Genomic DNA, 18,990 nt, shown 5'->3' with positions numbered 1-18,990 from the left:
TCCCGAGCACCCGTGGCTGAACAACCACGTCCCCGTGTCGGCTTCATCGTGTCACGCTACACCATATGAGTGACGAATAAAAAAAAAACACAGCTCGCCCACCAGCTGCATCAGCGCACCACGGCAAGCCCCGCTCTACTGCGGCCCGCCGACACGCGTCCCGTATCCCACCTTTCTGCACCACCGCCGTCACCGGTGTACATATACGTATCCTAGCTATTCATTATATGACCATGTGTATGTGTCACCGTTTGCAAGCAGCGCGCGCGCGCGCGAGGGAGGAAAAACAAGAATCGGGCAGGTATATAATATGTGGCACAATGAACGGGACGGAGGGTGCAGTGTGTAGGTGCGCTGCCAAAGGGGTTTGGGTCGCACGGCGCGGCTTGTATGTACTCGAGGGACACGAGGAGGAACTCCCGTGTACGCGGGAAAATGAAGACAGGCTGGGTGGTGGTGATGATGATGTATGCTGTACATATAAAAAGTGTACGCGTGACGTGGGACTGCGAAATAAATAAAAGGACACAAGGATCGGACGGAGAGGGTGAAGATACAAAGCAACAACAGCTGCAGGCTAAGGGAAGAGGAAAAAGAGAGGAGGGTGGGAGCGCGCGTTCCAGCCGTGAGGAGTAGTCGAGGCCGACTACTGCGGCGAGTGCTGGCTCGTGCTTATATCCGTAGCGTCTCGCGGCTCGCCAGTGCGGCGCCCTACCCCAGCCGGGGACCCACTATCCTCACCCCCCCCCCTTCCCTCCCTCTCTCAGCTACAAAGGGTGTATTGCCGATGGTGTGGGTGTTTGAGCGCCACGGAGCTTTTATTATATATACACATGGCTCGTGCTGTGGCGCGATGAGCTTGTCAAGGGGTTTCGCTCTGCGTTAGTTTCATGGCTACTTTTCACGCTCGTTCGTTCGCGGTGATTCGGTTGGAAAAGCGCTTTGTATATCGGTTGATCTTATCGTTACCGAGGCAAAGATATATATATATATATATATTTTTTTTTTTGAAGGAGCTGTATGTAAATTTGACCCCGATACAAGGCGACCTTCGTCCTTGGCTGTAAGGGCGCCTCGCGAGCTTTTTTTCATCCCCCCGAAACTCGTGTCCTGTTGCGTCACGCGAGTTTTTTTCGCTTTTACGTGCACATGCAGATTTGCGAGGAAAGCTCCTTTCGCGCTTCATTAGCAGAGCCGATTTTGCACTTCCCTCCCTCTGTCTTGGTTTACTTGACTTGAAGGATAAAGGCTTCTCGGAAAATAGTCGGAATCCCGGGTCAACTCGGGGAAAAATAATAAGAGCCCTCGTCGAATTGTCGTCAACTTATGCTCGAGTGTTAATTTTCAACTGCCTCTGGCTACAAGTTTCGTTTGGATTCGTTTTAAGGCAGGAGCCCATGCTAAATGTGTTTTCTTCTGTGCAGGGTGGTTTATATTAGCAATACAATATGTCGTTAAAATCCATTCGTAATCCTTTTATTCGTCTGTATCTATAATAGTCAAATAATAACAGTACAGGGGGAAGAAATGCACAGCAGGAGTAGATCGAATGAAACGAAGAGTAATGGGAAACCTTTGAAACATAGGGAGGGGAGGGGGGGGAGGTTTAGGAAGAGATAACGGAAGAACGCGTAGAAAGGAGGAGTACCTCCAGTCGAGGATGACGAGTCGATGGGAAAAATGGAGTCAAAAAGATATCGCACGTATGCGTGCCCGAACGCGTGATTGATGGCCCGAATACCTATACGCGAAATCTTATGTACGTACCTAATGTTTCTCCGCAACAGGACGAAATTCACATTGCCTTACTTTATGTCTATAATCTAAACTCGAGTGTAAGTACATTTTTATAGATATGTTTATAAAACTCCATAGCTTGAGGATCTTGTGGATGGAGAAAGAGTCTAGAGTCGCCGCCAGTGATAACAGTCAAGCAATGGTCAGACGCCCGCATAACTGGGTCGTTGTACGTATATGCCTCGGTAACTCACCGCTCGTTCAACGATAATATAGGTATATAACTCGTGACTTACAAACATTCAAAAATGTTCTTTATTTCGACTGCGGTTAATTAAAATTCAGGAGAATTCGCATGCATAGGTTCGAAGCAAGAATAACGCATGGAACTTACGCGGCGATTCAATCTACGAAGCGTGTGCGTAATTAATCCGCGAGACAGAGCAATTTTTCAGTGACGGGAATACTCGCTGATACTCATAAGAGTACCTATACACGGGACGTATTAAATACGAACCAAACAGCCCTAAATCACGTTAACTCGAGTTATTACACACCCTCCCTCTCAACCCACCACATGTATATGCACGTACAAGCGAATTTTCCGCAATAACCACGGCTAGCTGCGGTGCACCGACGAGTCTCATAAGCGCGGGGACGTTTAATTCGAAGCATATACGCGTGAAATATGGTCCGTGGAGTCGCGAAATATTTCGCGTATGGACGCATGACTCTTTTTTTTTTTTTTTTCTTTAAACGCGCGCACCTGCTCCACGAGGAATCTCGTTAGCCGCTGAAATCCATTACGCGCGCCCATACGCGTACCACAGGACGCAGCTTTTAAAATTCAAAAAAAAGGCTCTCGTTTGGCAAAACTTCGCGTTGATCAGAGAGCCGAGGGGGAGCCGATAAACTTTTCCGTGGGAAGCGGGAACGAGTCTTTTGGGAGCTCGGCGGTCTTCGGGGCGCTCCCTCTTCCGATCGATCTATTTTCCAGCGGCAATGTTCCCGTTTATCGCCCGAACTTTAACGGTAAACGGGGTAAATAATAAAAAAAAAACGGGCGGGGGTTGGTTCCTTCTTTATTATTTTTCGCGTCAAAGCCTCTGGCGGTGGGAGGATGGAGGTATACACTATGTATATTCGCGCTCGGGTGGAAAAAAAAATTCTCGGGATGAATTGAAAAATAATGTTTTTTAAAGAGCGCCCGAGGGAGAGGAATTTTCGGAGCTTATTGGCTCGGCTTTGCGTGTGGTTCTGCCCTTTGGCGGAGTGCTTTTTTTTTTCATAGCGTTAAAAAGTTTTTTTTTTTTTTAAACTCCTTACTCAATTTTTAGATTCGGTTCATTGTAACTTTGATTTTATAACCGAGTATTGAATATTATTCTTTGCTGTGTGCTTCTTGTGCCAGTTGGATAAAATATCTCAGGGCTCAAACCATGTTGTAGTGCCAAGAGATTGTTGAACAATGTTATTTTACATTACACAGTGTTTACCTATACCCACAAAATTATACAATGCAAACTTTCGAACAAACAATAGTTTCAGCAGCCGGATTATGCGTACTTCGACTTTTACTGGACGCAGGTTGGTGAAAATATACAACGTGTCATTTTATTACCGATATTTTTATTATTAACGCAAAACACATGGTACATGAGCGACTGCACGTCATCTTAGAGGCAAAAAGTACATTATAGACACCGTGAGTTTGGGGAAGCGCAAGTTTGGAAGATGATAAACAGGCAAAGTGAATAATAAAGAAAAAAGAGTCTGGAAGATGTTACAATCACGTACAACACGTTCCGGAATAGAGAGTGAAAAAATGGTGGTGCCGATCATGTGTTAAATAATCAAGTGTGCGTATATTTGGCAACAAGGCTCGTAGGGTGTAGGATACAAAAGCTCAGAAAATTCGAGGTTGCTCTCAAGAAAGAGCCGGGGGGACGGTATAATGGTATGTATTAATTGGAAGCGAGTCTATATTCATGGGTTTTGTGTAAAAAACTCAAGTTTTTGTGAGTACGCTTTTAATTACTTTACAATATAAACTTGTAAACTGCGCGTTATTTCTCGATTCCCTCGAAACAGTACCAAAAAGTGGGAAAAGCAAATTTCAGTAGAACGTGTCAGCGAGTGGTTAGACACAACAGACAAATAATGTACTTTTTACGTAAAATAATACCAGAAAAAATACTCAGCCACGATAAAAATGAGTTATCCCTCTAACGAGTATACTAACTTTGGATGAGTAAATATTTTGTAAACTTTTAAAACACAAATAATGCATTTAATTCGTACTACTTACGCATAAACCCGCTCGCAACAGACGATAGAGATGACTGTATCGGCAACTTCTAATTGAACGAATAAATATGTATGTATATTTTTTTCATTAAAAAAACTTTATTAAATGCTGAACTAGCGTTTGACTGCCCTTGCCGGGCGATCGGTGAGAATGGAAATCCCCGCCTGCGCCGCATGAAAAGGCTCCCTTCAACTTTTCTCCTCATACACTCGACGAAGAGAAAGAAAAACGAAAATTCTGGCCTCCGTTAAACTACCACTCATCTATACCCAACCCGTGTATATATATGTACACGCTTTCCAGAGAAAAGGGATGCTGAGCAAAACAAAAAGCACAAGTGTAGTCGTCGTCCGCTGGCGCCGTCTCGGCGGATAGCAGCTATCGATTGCATCTCCTCTGTCGCCAGTGTTTATATACATAACTCGAGAGGATCTTCGAGGCGCTACGCCCTGTGCTATTCTATTGCACGATCGTTGCCATGAGAAAAATTAAAATAAAATAAAATAAAAAAATTCAAAAACAATCCTTTACGAATTTCCTCTACTCGCGTATAACGTGAATAAACGGATACAAAAGACCAGTCGATCCACCTAATGGAAATGCCGTGCACGCGATGCGCTCTAAAGTGGATTGTACTGTGAAATCGCATTTCACTTTGGAGGTGTATATTATTATATATACTAGAGGCCGATCGTTTGACGCGCAAATAAACTGGAAATATTGCACCACAGTGTGCCCGTGGAAGTGCTGTGCTTGTATGTATATACGAGCCTTCAGGTGTGTCGGATGGTTTTTAAGTTAGTTTCAAATGCTTACTTCTACAAAGGATAATGACTATTGTATGTATAATTTGCACAGCAACGATAGAGAGATGGATTAAATGAAAAAAGGTACTCTACACGCATACCTAAGTGAAGTCGGATAAATTTTAAAAAGTGTAGGTGTACGGATAGTATAGATTATTCGGAAAACAGTGAAGGCGAAGAAAGAAAAATCATCAAAATATGAGTGCAGCCATTGGCTGGCTACCAAAGTTGACTCTCCGGGAAATGTATATTCGTGTACCCAACGAACGCACATCGTGTACAAATGAAAATTAATTTTGATCGATCGTGCGCACGTGCGTCTTCAATGTTTTTCTTGTTTCATACATACATTTTTCAATGTTTCATAAATAAGGACTTCTCCTTCCATTTTTCACTTTTCAGAGTACCCAAAAGTCCCAAATTCAAATTTTAATCTACATCTCTTTAAAACATTTTTTTTTTTATTGTTGGTAACCTACATAGTGAAAAAATTCTAGGAATGCGCAATTCAGGTTTTTGCACATTTTTCCAGCGTTAAAAGTAAAATATCAATTTTTGTTAAAATAATATACGTTTTTTCATTTTTCGGACTAAGTAACGGGAAAATGTCCGTTCAAAAAATAGGCAAAACATCTTTCCTGCAATTTTCAAGGTCGCTCTTTTCAATAGTGCAGATTAAATTTTGCTAATATCCCGTTTGTTACCATATTTTTGCAAAATAAAATAAAAAAAAACACCAATTTTCCTATTTTTTTTAATTTCTCGAATACTTTATGTTATTTCCCCATGGTAAAGTGCGTGAATAGGGTCTTCGTCGGAAATTTTGAGTAGTTGGTAAGTATCTGATATAGTTTTTGCAAGTAAAACTTGTAAGAATAGTTTTTTCATACAAATCATGGTGAAAAATTTAATTTCTACAAAAATTATAGCCAAATTCCATTGTACGAAAAAATATGTTAAGACTTAAAATTTTTGCTTTTTTTTTTGTAAAACTTAGTTATTAAGACATGTAACAATGTTATAAAAGCAAGGATGAATCGAAAAACTTATCAATAAAATTATCATAGGATACGGGTAATTTGTATGGGATAAAATAAAAAACTAAGTTTATTTATGTACAAAATACAAAATGTAATTTTATTTGACGATAAAATCAAGTAAATAATTTGCGTTAAATGACATTTGTATTTACAAACTTCAACGACGTAAAAAATATTTCTAATATGTACAAATACCATGTATAAATTAATTATACACTATTTAGAAATTCTGTTGACTGTGATACAATCTACTTGTAAATTAAATCACACTTAAAGATTTTAATGCTATAATACAAGTTATAAATATTTTTTTTTTCATATTTAAACGCTGTGCACTCTAAATACTAAATAAAAATGAACTTAACATTAACATCGTATTAAAAAGTTATAGATCTGTTCACTTTAACATATTCGTCACTGTATAAAGCTTAATCTAAAACGTCTTCGAGTACCGGCATCGCGGAGGCAGGGGTGGCGGCGTCTCCGGCCACGTTTGCTTGTGCTCGTCATCCTCATTGTCACCGATTATGCCACTGCCGCTACTACTGTTGTTGCTGCCGATGTCTCTTTTGCCAAAGTTGTGCATTCTGGCGTCCTGCTGTGCCGACCTCTTGTGGTCCACTATGATGTCCGAGAATTTTATGATCCTCCACCGGTACAGGACCTCCTCCTAGGGGTTCTCGGCTTTTTGTTTTACGGTCTCTTGAAGCTTGACAACCGAATCCTCGGAGCCCACCGGCGATTCGGGGACAAAGATCTCGCAGTCCGACAGCGTCAACCCAGAATCCCTGGACAAGGATATGCAATCCTTGCGCAGAGGTTACATAAAACGGAGGTTATCCAGGGAAATCCCATCAGCTACTATAAAACTAGAGAAAAAACGATTAAAGCCAGTTTTTATAGTGTGAAGTCTTTGGTGGATCTCAAGAAAAGTTTGGTGCTCACAGTGTAAGGCTATCGGTGCTGTCCTCGGCTTTGCTGTCGCATGGCTTGGCGCCGAGAAGCAGGTCGACTCCTTCGCCGAACAAGACTTCGCAGTGCCGGATGAGCATCTCCACGAGGGCAGGAATCGCCCGGCTCTGGTTGACCGAAGGACTCTCGAACCAGAGTAGACTCGGCCCACAGCACACGCCTAGGTTACTCGCGCACATGAGGTTGTGCTTCGAGCGCCGGGCTATGTAGTGCAATATGTGGATCAGGTGCGACAACAGCGTGTAGTTTGCCCTCGGCAGACGGTTCAAAATACTACAAACCAAACGAACGATAAACAAATGGATAATCATGTATGATAAGGTAGCTCCATTGAAGTAAAAATATCAGGGGTCGTATCTTTTGATCGTCTTGAGCGGGTCCGGAGACTCGAGGCCGGCCGTCCACAGGGAGAAGAGGTGAGGAGGGGGTAGGGCAGGAATTTCAGGAAGTCCTTGAGTAGGGCAGCCACTGCGAGTACAGACGCGTCCTCGAGGCAGCTGGTGTCGCCCGAAGACTCGATCTGGTCCCTGAGCTCCCGGATGACCCTCAGGTTGGCGGATTTGCGGAATAAGATGCCTTGGGTGGAAGGGCCCTTGGCGAGGAGCTGCTGCAGCATGACGAGGACCGGCTTGGGCAGGCCGTTTTCCTCGAGCCGTGACAGATTGACGCCAAAGATGCGAGGACTCGGGGAGGGGGGTCTTCGCTCGAGGCCCCATATGCGGGACTTGTACGACTTGGCGTTACCATTGACCGGTCGCGCGTCGGTTCCCATGTACTTCTTGTACTTGGCAAGCCTCTGAACCTGGAAGGCAAAACGTTTAAGATTTTGGTTAGTTGTTACTTTTTGGTTGTGAGACAGAGAAATAATTTTATTACTTTGAGAAGATCAAAATCTTTAAATCTGTACTTGTGTCGGGAAAACATTATTTATTTGATTTCTCTTTTTACGGAAAAAATCGCGAACGTGAGACGAACATTTTGTGTCGACTATATAGCAGATTATTTTCCTTGCCTATCCGTATGATGAACGTAAATAATAAATGCACTGCCCGAATAAATCAGTCAGGACTAAACTCTCATCATTTCCGAACGGAAAATCTAATTTCTCGGTTTCCTTTTTTTCTGCTTAAAATACACGTAGCACCTTTCGTTCGGTCCCGGGGGAAAGATTCGATGTAATGGAATTTGACTATAATTTTTGTAGAAATTAAATTTTTTGCCATGATTTGTATGAAGAAATTATTCTTACAAGTTTTACTTGCAAAAACCATATCAGATGCTTACCAACTACTCAAAATTTACGACGAAGACCCTATTCACGCACTTAACCATTGGGAAATAACATAAAGTATTCGAGAAATTAAAAAAATTAGGAAAAAAATAGGAAAATTGGTGTTTTTATTTTATTTTATTTTGCAAAAATATGGTAACAAACGGGATATTACAAAAATGTCAACGGCACCATTGAAAAGAGCGACCTTGAAAATTGCAGGAAAGATGTTTTGCCTATTTTTTGAACAAACATTTTTCTGTTACTTAGTTCGAAAAATGAAAATACGTCTATTGTTTTAACGAAAATTGATATTATTTTACATTTAACGCTGAAAAAAATGTGCAAAGGCCTGAATTGCGTGTTCTTAAATTTTTTTTCACTATTTAGGTTACTACCAAAAAAAAAAAAAAAAAAAAATCATGAAAGAGTTGTAGCTTGAAATTAAAATTTGGCACTTTATACTCTGAAAAGTGAAAAATGAAAGGAGAATTCCTCATATACATTTGATTCGAAACGTATGGGGGAACATCACATACATTCCTTAGAGTATATTATACATGTGAAACGTGCAAGTATAACTTTGACAGCTTTACAGAGCAGAAAATAATTTTATTGGGTCAAATTGTCAACCTCTCATTAGGGCGAAAAATCATCAAATTGGATCCATTTACCATCGCACAGACAAAAACTCCAAAATTGTTTGCCCCCGATTTCGAAGGGGAGTGGAGGACGAGCGCGTCGCCCCGGCTCCTTCACCCGAGTCTAACGAATCTCGCCCACTCGACGACCTATCTTGACGAAGGATTTGCCTCGTGTGTTCCCCTTATTTTTTCCAAAACGGATGAACCGGCATGTATATACACACATACACGCGCCAAATTCCTCGAGAGGAGAGGAAAGTAAGACGATAAAATCCAGCGAATCAAGCGGATTGATCGTTATATCTGATGCATCCACCCGTATACATAAACACGTTTGTGGAAAAAATCGAAGTGGGCGAGGGAGGGAGGGAGGCAAGGATGAGACGACACAATTTTACTTTCTGGAGCCCCGCCAAAACCGCATTCCTTTCCTCTCTTTGCTCTGCCAGTCTATACCTTGCACGCGCGTGCGGACATAATATTATATACACACCCTGTACCGATTGATTCCAGAGAGAGAGACTCTCAGGAGATTCCAAGGGATGAAATGCCTCCTGCGTATGAATATAATGAGATGCGGACACGTTGGCAAAAGAGCCAATGAACGCAGATGCACGTGTTGCGCCAGTGTGGAAGAAAAACAGTATATATACGCGTCACAGAGAGGTGGAGGAGGGGTGAAACAAAGGGGCAACCCATTTTTATTTGCCCTTTTTCTGCCTTTGGTCGCGCTTTTCCCTCAAAGTTTTTGACGCATACGCCGGAGGGCAAGACTATAGAGGGATGGAATCGCGTGGAGCTCGCTCAATGGGCAGCGATGTTTTTTCGCTCGACTCCGTGAGCTGGTGTACAATGTGTTTTAGCCCATCGGTGTGCATGAACTTCCTGTGTTTGGTCGAGAAGAGGCGCCACTTTGGCGATGATGGAGAAGAAAAAAAAAAAAGTCAACAGCAGCAACATCAGCGAACAAAAAGAGCTCGAATACATAAAAAAAAGCAAACTATACATACACCACACATTTAGTGTCTCTACGCGTTCAGTGTGTATGGATACATATACGAGTATATATGTGTTGTGCAGAGGGTAGCGATAAATTCAGTAGCGTCGCGACGCCTGGCGCCCCGAAAATCATCCAAAGCGAAGGCAAAGGGGAACGAGGATCGGATATCCTTCCTCTTTTCCTTTCGCTTGAGGTCGTTCCGTAATTTATGTGTGTGTATTCATGTACGTATATGTATATAGCTTCGGAGCTTGGTGATGCGCGATGTAACCGAAAAAGCTGTTTCTCGTTGTCGCCGAGCTTTTGCTCCCCATAGTGCATATTTGATCATCGGATGTAACGGTAGTTTCGTTTAACGGTAGTGATGAAAATTTTCACGCATCAGTACAGGTACAACATGCGGTCAAACGAGCTTTGTGTAAATGGAAATGAAAAGGAATTAATTCTCGGCACAGCTCAATTGAAGCTGCGTTGGACAAGATTCTCCAAAACGGAAAAGAAAAAACAGCCAATACAGAAGGCAATTGTACCTTCTTATCTCTTTTACTTATGCGCTACATAGATGCGCCAAATTTTGCAGCTTGACCTGCATACGTGTAATTCCCCGTTCGCATAATAAACAAAGAGCCTCTTGAAACATCTATGGCTTTTTTTAGGCATGGTTTTTTAGACAATTTCATACCCTTGAAGTGGAAAACAGTGATGTGCTGTGTAAGCTTACAAGTTTACAAGAGGGGTGGAGTCCATTGCAGTGGCCGAAAAAAGGAACAATTCGAGAAACAAAACTAAAGAAACGCCCTTTCAACGTCGTAAGCTATTATCGATGCCCATGTGTATATATATATATTGGAAAGGAAAAAAAGTAGAGCATAATTTCCAGCGAATCGGGTGCGTACGTGTAATTGCCCTGAGCATACGTCGTTTAGCGCACCTTTTCGCTCAAGCCCACAAGCATTATATATTTCTCGTACTACACGCACACGTGTGCATGTAAGGGTACACACGAGCCTTAAAACACGGGCATCACTCCTATAATCGTTGAATCAGACTCCATTAATTCGAAGAACGAATCAGTTAGAAAGAGGAGGAAGAGAGGAGCGCGTTAGCTCGACTACATTATACCTAATTAATCGACGCGTGTAACGAGCTTTGTACAGGAGCGCGCGCGCCGTTAAGAGCTTTCGCTGGTTTGCTGTATATGATTACACGAGTATAGGATCGCGAGGAATTCCGTTTTATATACGTATAAGGTAGACCGTGTAATTTTATTATCAAATATACGTACATTTGCACGTACGTTAAATTATTCTGCACAACCATGTAATGGTTAAATAAATAATTTTTTTTACAAAAACTAACATTACTTGGCAATTAATTTTTCAACGTGGGAAATTCTATTCCTCATAAACTTGTCCATTGGGATCAAAGAAGAGTGAAATTTTACAGTGAGACCAGGGTATACGGGTTTTCCGTAATCGCTGTTATAGGTACCCCGCTTCAACAGAGTTGAAAATGAAAAAAGAAATAATGTTTTGAAAATCAATTTTTACAAGTAGCGATCTACAATATCAGCAGTGGCTGCAAAGTTAAGGATAAATTTCTTTTTTACCGACGGCTAGCATCTTTTATCTTCCGAAAGCAAAAGTTAACGCCCCGTTGACCAAAAAGCTGACACGCTTACCTGCCCGTTAAAGTCGTTCGAAATTCAAAATTTCGCGGTTTATTAACGTAATCCACCGACGAATCGCAGCTCGTCACAACAAGTTTCTCGCATCTCATTGGCAGCAGCACGTGAGCACGTGCAGTCAGCTGACCCGACGGTCGCGCCATCACACCATGTATATATATAGGTATATAATATCCTGATGTCCTGCGACTCGGCTTTTCGGAGTCGAAGCAGAAAGAAAGCAATAGTTTATGAAGTAGCGTTGTGGTGTACAGTGGATGTGAATAATTGTACGGATAAAAAATATATAAGTATATTTACATCGCCAAGGAGGCAGGTCTCAGACAAGCAAATTTCAATAAGTGATACTTGGGTAGCTCCAGGAGTCGTTCAGTCTTTGCACGAGAAGAGAGTGCCGAGCTGGACTCGAGCAAACGCAGTCAGTGGGCCAACACGTAAGTGTAGTGAGTGCTTGTAACTATATTGACGCAAATTTTCTCACGGAATATAAGCAGTCGAGCAGTGAGCCGATATCGATCCGCTCAACTCTCTCGGGACAGAGGGTTTTCCCGTGTGTGTTAGGCACCTGCAACATGCAGCCTTACTTATATCATGCGCACGCGTGAGTGTTGTCCGTGATTCACGACATCGTCTTCGTGTCTTCGTCGTCCAAAACTCCAAAAGTATTACCTATACTTTGCATGCTGCATACCTACATCGTGACGTTAAGGTATTTTAGGGCCCTAGGTATAAGCTATAAACAGTGCGCGTTGAATCATCTGGATCGGGGCTGTTTCTTGGTCGCTGCAAGCAGGAAGATCATTATAAAGAGCCGGTGCGTTCGTGTGCTTGCTGCGTGCATTATTGTGTCTGTTTCTGTTTCTATTACTGTAAGAAAAGAAACATTTTTTTCTGATCACTGATCCAATCATCCAATCAGTCTTGTCTTGTGAGCGTTGAGATTCTTAGCAGACGGCTTGTTTCGTGCTTATACATGTATATATTACATACATATTTATGCTGATTTTACACGTATACTTGTAATGATTCTTCGTCTACCTTATTTTACTTATCTATAACAAGTATAGTATAACATAATAACATTGCATTGCATACATGTATACGTACTTGAGAAGTAATATTATATTGTACTCGTTTGAGGCCTCTTCAGGGTGAAACTCCAACGTACTATAGTGTCATAAGTTAGCAGTGACAGATGGAGCATAGTTATTAATATATACGCACCTGACCTCACTTTTTCCATTTTTATGTTGAATATCGAATTTTTTAATTCTGTCATTGTATGATTGCTGGTTGAAAGTTATTAAGATCATGATACAAGTATACCCTACAGTTGTGCGCTATATCGAATGAACATTTTTACAAGTACAAATGATTACAACTTTGATAAGGTAACTAAAGTTACAAACTCGATTGAGGGACAGTACGAGTGTTGCTTCTTTGTTAAATTATCCATGGCTCCAAAATGTTAGAAGGTAGACTGTATAGAGTATTTGCAAACGATCTCATTATGTTTTTCTTGAGTTCCTTACAATATTTGATTTGATGCACAGCTCATGTCTTTTAGTTGCAAAAATAAATTACTAATCTTTAAGTAAATTACTAATAATAAAAAAAGGACCCATGTCGTTAATTAATAGTAAGTAAACATTGAGAGCACTATTATTTATCGACATCATGACTATAGGTACAACTTAGTAAAGCTTAGTGTAAAAGCAGCATAACGACAAATAACAGCAGCAGCGCAGCGCAACTCGCGACACTTATATCGTGGGGAAGGGCTACGCCTATACTTACATCGTGTGTGTGCTCACGTGAGAGAGTGCCATCAGGAGCCAAGTCGAGGCTCTATCTCGCTCCGTTCGTTGTGTCCGTCTTTTTTTCTCGTTATCCATACGTTTTACAAACTCCAAAAGTGAACGCAATTAACAACTTCGCAGTTGAGGTTCGTGTGTGCTCTGATTTACAGAATTTCCCTTGGTGATAAAAAAGGTTCGTCGTGTGTACACCAATTCAAGCGTATAATTATGTTGTCATCAATCATTTGTATATACGTGTCCCAGGGTGGGTAGGGGTACATTATATGCTTTTTTTTCCTCTTCTGCCGGGTCGAGAGTCAAGCGGACGTTCTTGTATATTTGTCTTCTGCTGCAACAAGTGTTTTTATTTTTGTTTGTTTGTTTATTTTTTTTTCGGAGTTTGGGTTCCACACGATACTTACTAATAGTGTTTTTAAATTCATAAAATAGCAAGGAGCTCGGGAGTTTTGGCTCGGTGTCTCGTGAGCGAGATCGTATAGGTATCACGTGATTTTCAATTAAGCAGAGCAGCAGCAGCAGAGATCCCGAGGTGCTGCCGTCTTTGCTGCGCATCGTCGTCTACACTATTTGCTCTCTGTTTTACTTCTAAAAATATTTTAGCGCTTAACTGCAGCTACACGTATTTTATCTAACTTGTGCATGTAGGTTTTCTATATTTCTTCTTTTGCTTTGTGCTTCCTCCTTTTTCGAGAGAAAATATTAATTTTTTTCTTGGTGCAAACGAAATGTCATATTACAGTTGGAGGAATAAAAGTGGACGTTGACATGATGATAGAACTCCATTTCTGTTGCAGATATTGACTAAGGCAAAATGACGCTGCCAAAGATATCGAATGTTGAAAAGGAGACGAAGTTTGGCTTCGTCTATGCAGTCTCGGGACCTGGTGAGTCCACCTTGTATTTTGTTTCTCAAACTATCCCTTCCTTTTTTCCCATTTGACATCGTTGTTTTGTTGGCACTGACCGAAATTTAACGCTCGTTACAGTCGTTACAGCGGAGAAGATGTCCGGATCCGCTATGTACGAGCTGGTGCGCGTGGGTTACCACGAGCTCGTCGGCGAGATCATTCGTCTCGAGGGCGACATGGCAACAATTCAGGTACATAATCACAACGCATCTCTTACACACCTCCTCTACTTACAGCTATCACAATTTGACCGATAACGAAAATCCAAACACCACAGGTGTACGAAGAAACCAGCGGCGTTACCGTCGGCGATCCAGTGCTGAGGACGGGCAAGCCGTTGTCCGTCGAGCTGGGCCCTGGTATCTTGGGCAGCATCTTCGACGGTATCCAACGTCCACTCAAGGACATTAACGAGCTGACCAAATCGATCTACATACCTAAGGGCGTCAACGTGCCCTGTCTGTCGCGCACCGCTTCCTGGGAATTTAATCCCCAATTCATCAAGATCGGCAGTCACATTACTGGTGGCGACATATACGGCATCGTACACGAGAACACCCTCGTCAAGCACAAGATGATCTTGCCTCCCAAGAGCAAGGGCACCGTCACTTACATCGCTCCCCCCGGCAATTACAGCGTCACTGTAAGTTCGTCAGCTTTTCGTTTGGTTTCAGTTCGAGATTTTTTAATCTAATATGTTTATGTATATTTATGTACCTTTCGAATTATATTGCAGGACGTCGTTTTGGAAACGGAGTTTGACGGCGAGAGGACAAAGTACACCATGCTTCAGGTAAATAAACTATCTTGGATTGTTTACTGAAATTACTTTTTAAATGCACGCACGTTATCGCATGTATTAATCGATGCTTTTTCGCAGGTTTGGCCGGTGCGTCAACCCCGTCCGGTTACAGAAAAATTGCCAGCCAATCATCCTCTGCTCACTGGACAGCGAGTCCTGGATTCCCTGTTCCCGTGAGTGCATCCACGTCATGGAAGGATGATGACGTTTCAGGTCCATTAAAGCAAATTTTTCCCCGTTCCAGTTGCGTCCAGGGTGGTACGACTGCCATTCCCGGTGCCTTCGGTTGCGGCAAGACCGTCATCTCGCAAGCCCTGTCCAAGTACTCCAATTCCGACGTCATCATCTACGTAGGTTGTGGTGAACGTGGTAACGAGATGTCCGAAGTATTGCGGGACTTTCCCGAGCTCACCATTGAAACCGACGGTGGCACCGAATCCATCATGAAGCGTACTGCTCTAGTGGCCAATACCTCCAATATGCCCGTGGCTGCTCGTGAGGCTTCCATCTATACTGGTATCACTCTGTCAGAGTACTTCAGGGACATGGGCTACAACGTATCGATGATGGCTGACTCGACATCCCGATGGGCTGAGGCTCTTCGAGAAATCTCCGGTCGTCTCGCTGAGATGCCTGCCGATTCAGGCTACCCTGCTTACCTTGGTGCTCGTCTTGCCAGCTTCTATGAGAGAGCCGGAAGGTAAGAAATTTATTTTCCCTCACTTCTACGATGCGGAACATATCTTTAACTTCCTACAGAAATGTACGTGAAATGAGAAAAATTTTTATTTCAAATTCGTACGTAATACATAAATAATTCAAAATACTCAAACAGCTTTTACTCTGGTGAAAATACAAGGCATGCCTGTAGGGTGTCATTTCTAAAAATAAATAAACTATCCATGTTTTAGAGTCAAGTGTCTCGGTAATCCGGATCGTGAAGGTTCGGTCAGTATTGTTGGTGCTGTATCACCTCCAGGTGGTGATTTCTCAGATCCAGTGACCAGTGCTACATTGGGTATCGTGCAGGTAATTATTGCAACGTATCAGATACTATCCGACGTACTAGTTTTATTTCTAAATATTAAAATTCAACATTAGGTGTTCTGGGGTCTTGACAAAAAACTTGCCCAGCGCAAGCATTTCCCGTCCATCAACTGGCTCATTTCCTACAGTAAATACCTGCGTGCTCTCGACGACTTCTACGACAAGAACTTCCAAGAGTTCGTACCTCTACGTACAAAAGTCAAGGAGATCCTTCAAGAGGAGGAAGATTTGTCGGAAATCGTGCAACTCGTCGGTAAGGCATCTCTTGCCGAGACCGATAAGATTACCCTTGAGGTTGCCAAGCTTCTCAAGGATGATTTCTTGCAGCAGAACAGGTATGCTACTGTAAATTTATGGTTTGGTAGCATCAGTATCAGGTTTTAATAATTTTTGAATTGTGTTGAACAGTTATTCGCCGTACGATCGTTTCTGTCCGTTCTACAAGACCGTCGGCATGTTGAAGAATATGATTGCATTCTACGACATGGCCAGGCACGCTGTTGAGTCGACGGCACAGTCTGATAATAAAATCACGTGGAACGTCATTCGGGACAGTATGGGAAATATCCTGTACCAGCTTAGTTCCATGAAGTTCAAGGTAACTTGACTGAAACAAAAATAATAATGATAACAATTTGATCCATGAACGTTAAAAGGCATTAGTTAGAAATTTTTCACATCGATTTCCAGGATCCCGTGAAAGATGGAGAGGCAAAGATCCGATCCGACTTCGACCAACTGCATGAAGACATTCAGCAGGCGTTTAGGAATTTAGAGGATTAAATTATCACGATACGCGTGAAATCATTGTTATGGTACTGCCTGGAATTCCAGTGTGTGTGTATGTATGAGCAACAAAAAACAAAAACAAAAAGTGAGTACTATTCACGGAAACTATTCCAGTTGCAGTCGTTTGGGGTTGTTCCAATCGTAATGAAAAGGAAAAAAAAAGGCTATCACGTCATCGTACCATTGAAAAAACAGAAAAAAAAAAAAAAAAAAAAAAAAAGTAATAATTATAATGCTTAAGAAAGTAAAATATTAATAAGAAAGCAGTCGCGTTTGCTCGCGTATGGCTTATTACGTTTTTATTAGGCCAACGTAGTGTTTATTCATTGAGAATACTGTTTTATGAGTTTTAAAATGCATATAAAATACACACACGCTTCGTGCGCGGAGAGTGCTATCAAAACATTCCATAGCATATCCGAACACCACGCGAGAGAGAATCCTAGTTTAGAAAAATTCATTGAATGCTATTCAATAATCTGTTGTACATTAATTGTAAACTGATAATGAATTTGCTAGTTTTATTTTTATTTTTATTTATTTTATTTTTTTTTAATGCAATTTTAATCGGGACTATTTCATGTTTGTGGTACAATTGGTGAATTGTCTATTTTAATCGATCATGCGCGGTGATTCAATAATTGTATTTTAAAGAAAACACTCATTTTTTAAAATAGTAAGTTCCTAATTTTTAAACCGAAAGGAATAGAAAAGTAGACGAATTTGTGTATTGAAGATGGTGGTCTATCCTATATATTTATTCTGTGTAACATAAGAATTTTTATTGAAATCTAAACAATTGTTATTTGAACTGCAAAAATTGCAGCGCTTGATGAACAAAATGTTTTAAATCTATAGAATTACTTTTGTTTTCAATTGACTTTTCTAATCTGGATCACGTTTTCCCAATCAACAGTTAAATGTATCTATTTAGTGCAAACATCAGTTTCATTTTTTTAACTATGATGCACATTTCATATACCATTTATTTTGTCATACGGGATACACGTTTGTATCTACCCAAAATATTTATTGAATTTAAATATTTTTTTAATAACTCAGTATTTTAACTAACAATTAATTGAAACACACAAAAAAAAACTGTTGAAAAAGAAGCTGAATGGAATGGACTATAGAACGCTTTACTACTATTGTTTAAAAAAAAAATTGTTGCTAGTACAACTGCAGTAAATTGAAAGTCATATTAGCCATCTCCTAATTTCTGACAGTTTTCTATTTTAACTTTGTACAATATACTTCAAAATTACGGGATACTTGCAATTTGGTTGTGCGCAATAAATTCGAGGTGTGTAAATGAGCACTTTTGTCGGTGTGCGCGACAACTTTAATAAAATGAAATAAATTGGATGAAAATGAGACCAATACTTGATAAATTAATCAATCTCGCCGCTTTTTAGTCGAGTCTGTAAATTGAATTGTACTTTTCATCTCCCCAAACCTACATCCTTACGTACATAATAAACTATAATGTGGTGCTCACTATATATAATTATTGTTTAGTAACCTGGGAAATAGTCGTCCATGTAATTAACGTTTTTCTTCTCATTATATATTCGAACATAAAAGTAATTTATTAGACAGAATGAATGTGATATGAATTGTCATGATGTCGGTCTAATTTTTTACTATCCTAGTACGACTATATGTGTAGACAAAGGAGTTATTGATGCTATTTTTTTGTTTGTTTTTGATCTGATAAATTTTCTTTTTTCGATTAAAAAACTATACTCAGATTTGCGATGAAAGGCGCTACTAAATTACTTGGAGGAAATGTAATTTTAACTCATCGAATGTAGAAAAAAAAATTGAATTGAGAAACGTTCAAGTCTAGCTGTCACCGTACACCCCATTTAAGACAATAAAAGAAGTAAGAAAATTGAGTGAAGCAAATGGGACGACCCTAAACGTCAGTTATTGAAAATATTAACGAAAAAGATAAAAAAATTTTAAAACGTACGAAAAAAAAAAAAAAATACAAAAAAATCTATTATTGTGTTTTAAATAATTGTAAAGTGTAATATTCCTATGTTTTAACGACGATCGTTGTATTAACTGAAGCATGCGATCTCGGTAGCAATGATTACATTTATCTCTCGTAGATCAAAAATCTTTTTTTCTGTACTATCAAATAATATACAT

At 40.7% G+C, this 18,990-nt stretch overlaps 1 protein-coding gene across 6 annotated transcripts; it reads left to right on the top strand.

Moving 5' to 3' along the window:
• Positions 1-11,669: 11,669 nt before the first annotated feature.
• On the top strand, positions 11,670-18,638 carry LOC106639384 (V-type proton ATPase catalytic subunit A). 6 transcript variants are annotated; one of them, XM_014352965.2, is made up of 12 exons: positions 11,670-11,733; positions 11,821-11,898; positions 14,079-14,168; positions 14,271-14,383; positions 14,470-14,835; positions 14,929-14,985; positions 15,073-15,167; positions 15,239-15,694; positions 15,906-16,023; positions 16,096-16,376; positions 16,450-16,639; positions 16,732-18,638. In XM_014352965.2, exons 3-12 carry the CDS (start codon positions 14,096-14,098, stop codon positions 16,822-16,824), a joined length of 1,842 nt encoding a protein of 613 aa, XP_014208451.1. In that variant the 5' UTR covers positions 11,670-11,733; positions 11,821-11,898; positions 14,079-14,095; the 3' UTR covers positions 16,825-18,638. The 6 variants fall into 6 exon arrangements, with proteins under 6 accessions (XP_014208451.1, XP_089453624.1, XP_089453625.1 ...); XM_089597498.1 differs by lacking the exons at positions 11,670-11,733; positions 11,821-11,898 and adding an exon at positions 11,970-12,173; XM_089597499.1 differs by lacking the exons at positions 11,670-11,733; positions 11,821-11,898 and adding an exon at positions 12,211-12,278.
• The last annotated feature ends 352 nt before the right edge of the window (positions 18,639-18,990 follow it).

The sequence above is a fragment of the Copidosoma floridanum genome, unplaced genomic scaffold, assembly GCF_036245765.1.
Source record: "Copidosoma floridanum isolate Cflo_tuat_1 unplaced genomic scaffold, Cflo_Japanese_pri ptg000032l, whole genome shotgun sequence".
Lineage (NCBI taxonomy): Eukaryota > Metazoa > Arthropoda > Insecta > Hymenoptera > Encyrtidae > Copidosoma > Copidosoma floridanum.
This window is presented reverse-complemented; position numbering and strand designations above follow the sequence as displayed.

Excerpts from the sequence above, each read along its gene's own strand:
- LOC106639384 (XM_014352965.2), top strand. The coding sequence starts at position 14,096 with ATGACGCTGCCAAAGATATCGAATGTTGAAAAGGAGACGAAGTTTGGC. Across the intron at positions 14,384-14,469 it reads GCGACATGGCAACAATTCAG|GTGTACGAAGAAACCAGCGG; the intron begins GTACATAATCAC and ends CAAACACCACAG. Across the intron at positions 16,640-16,731 it reads TTAGTTCCATGAAGTTCAAG|GATCCCGTGAAAGATGGAGA; the intron begins GTAACTTGACTG and ends ATCGATTTCCAG.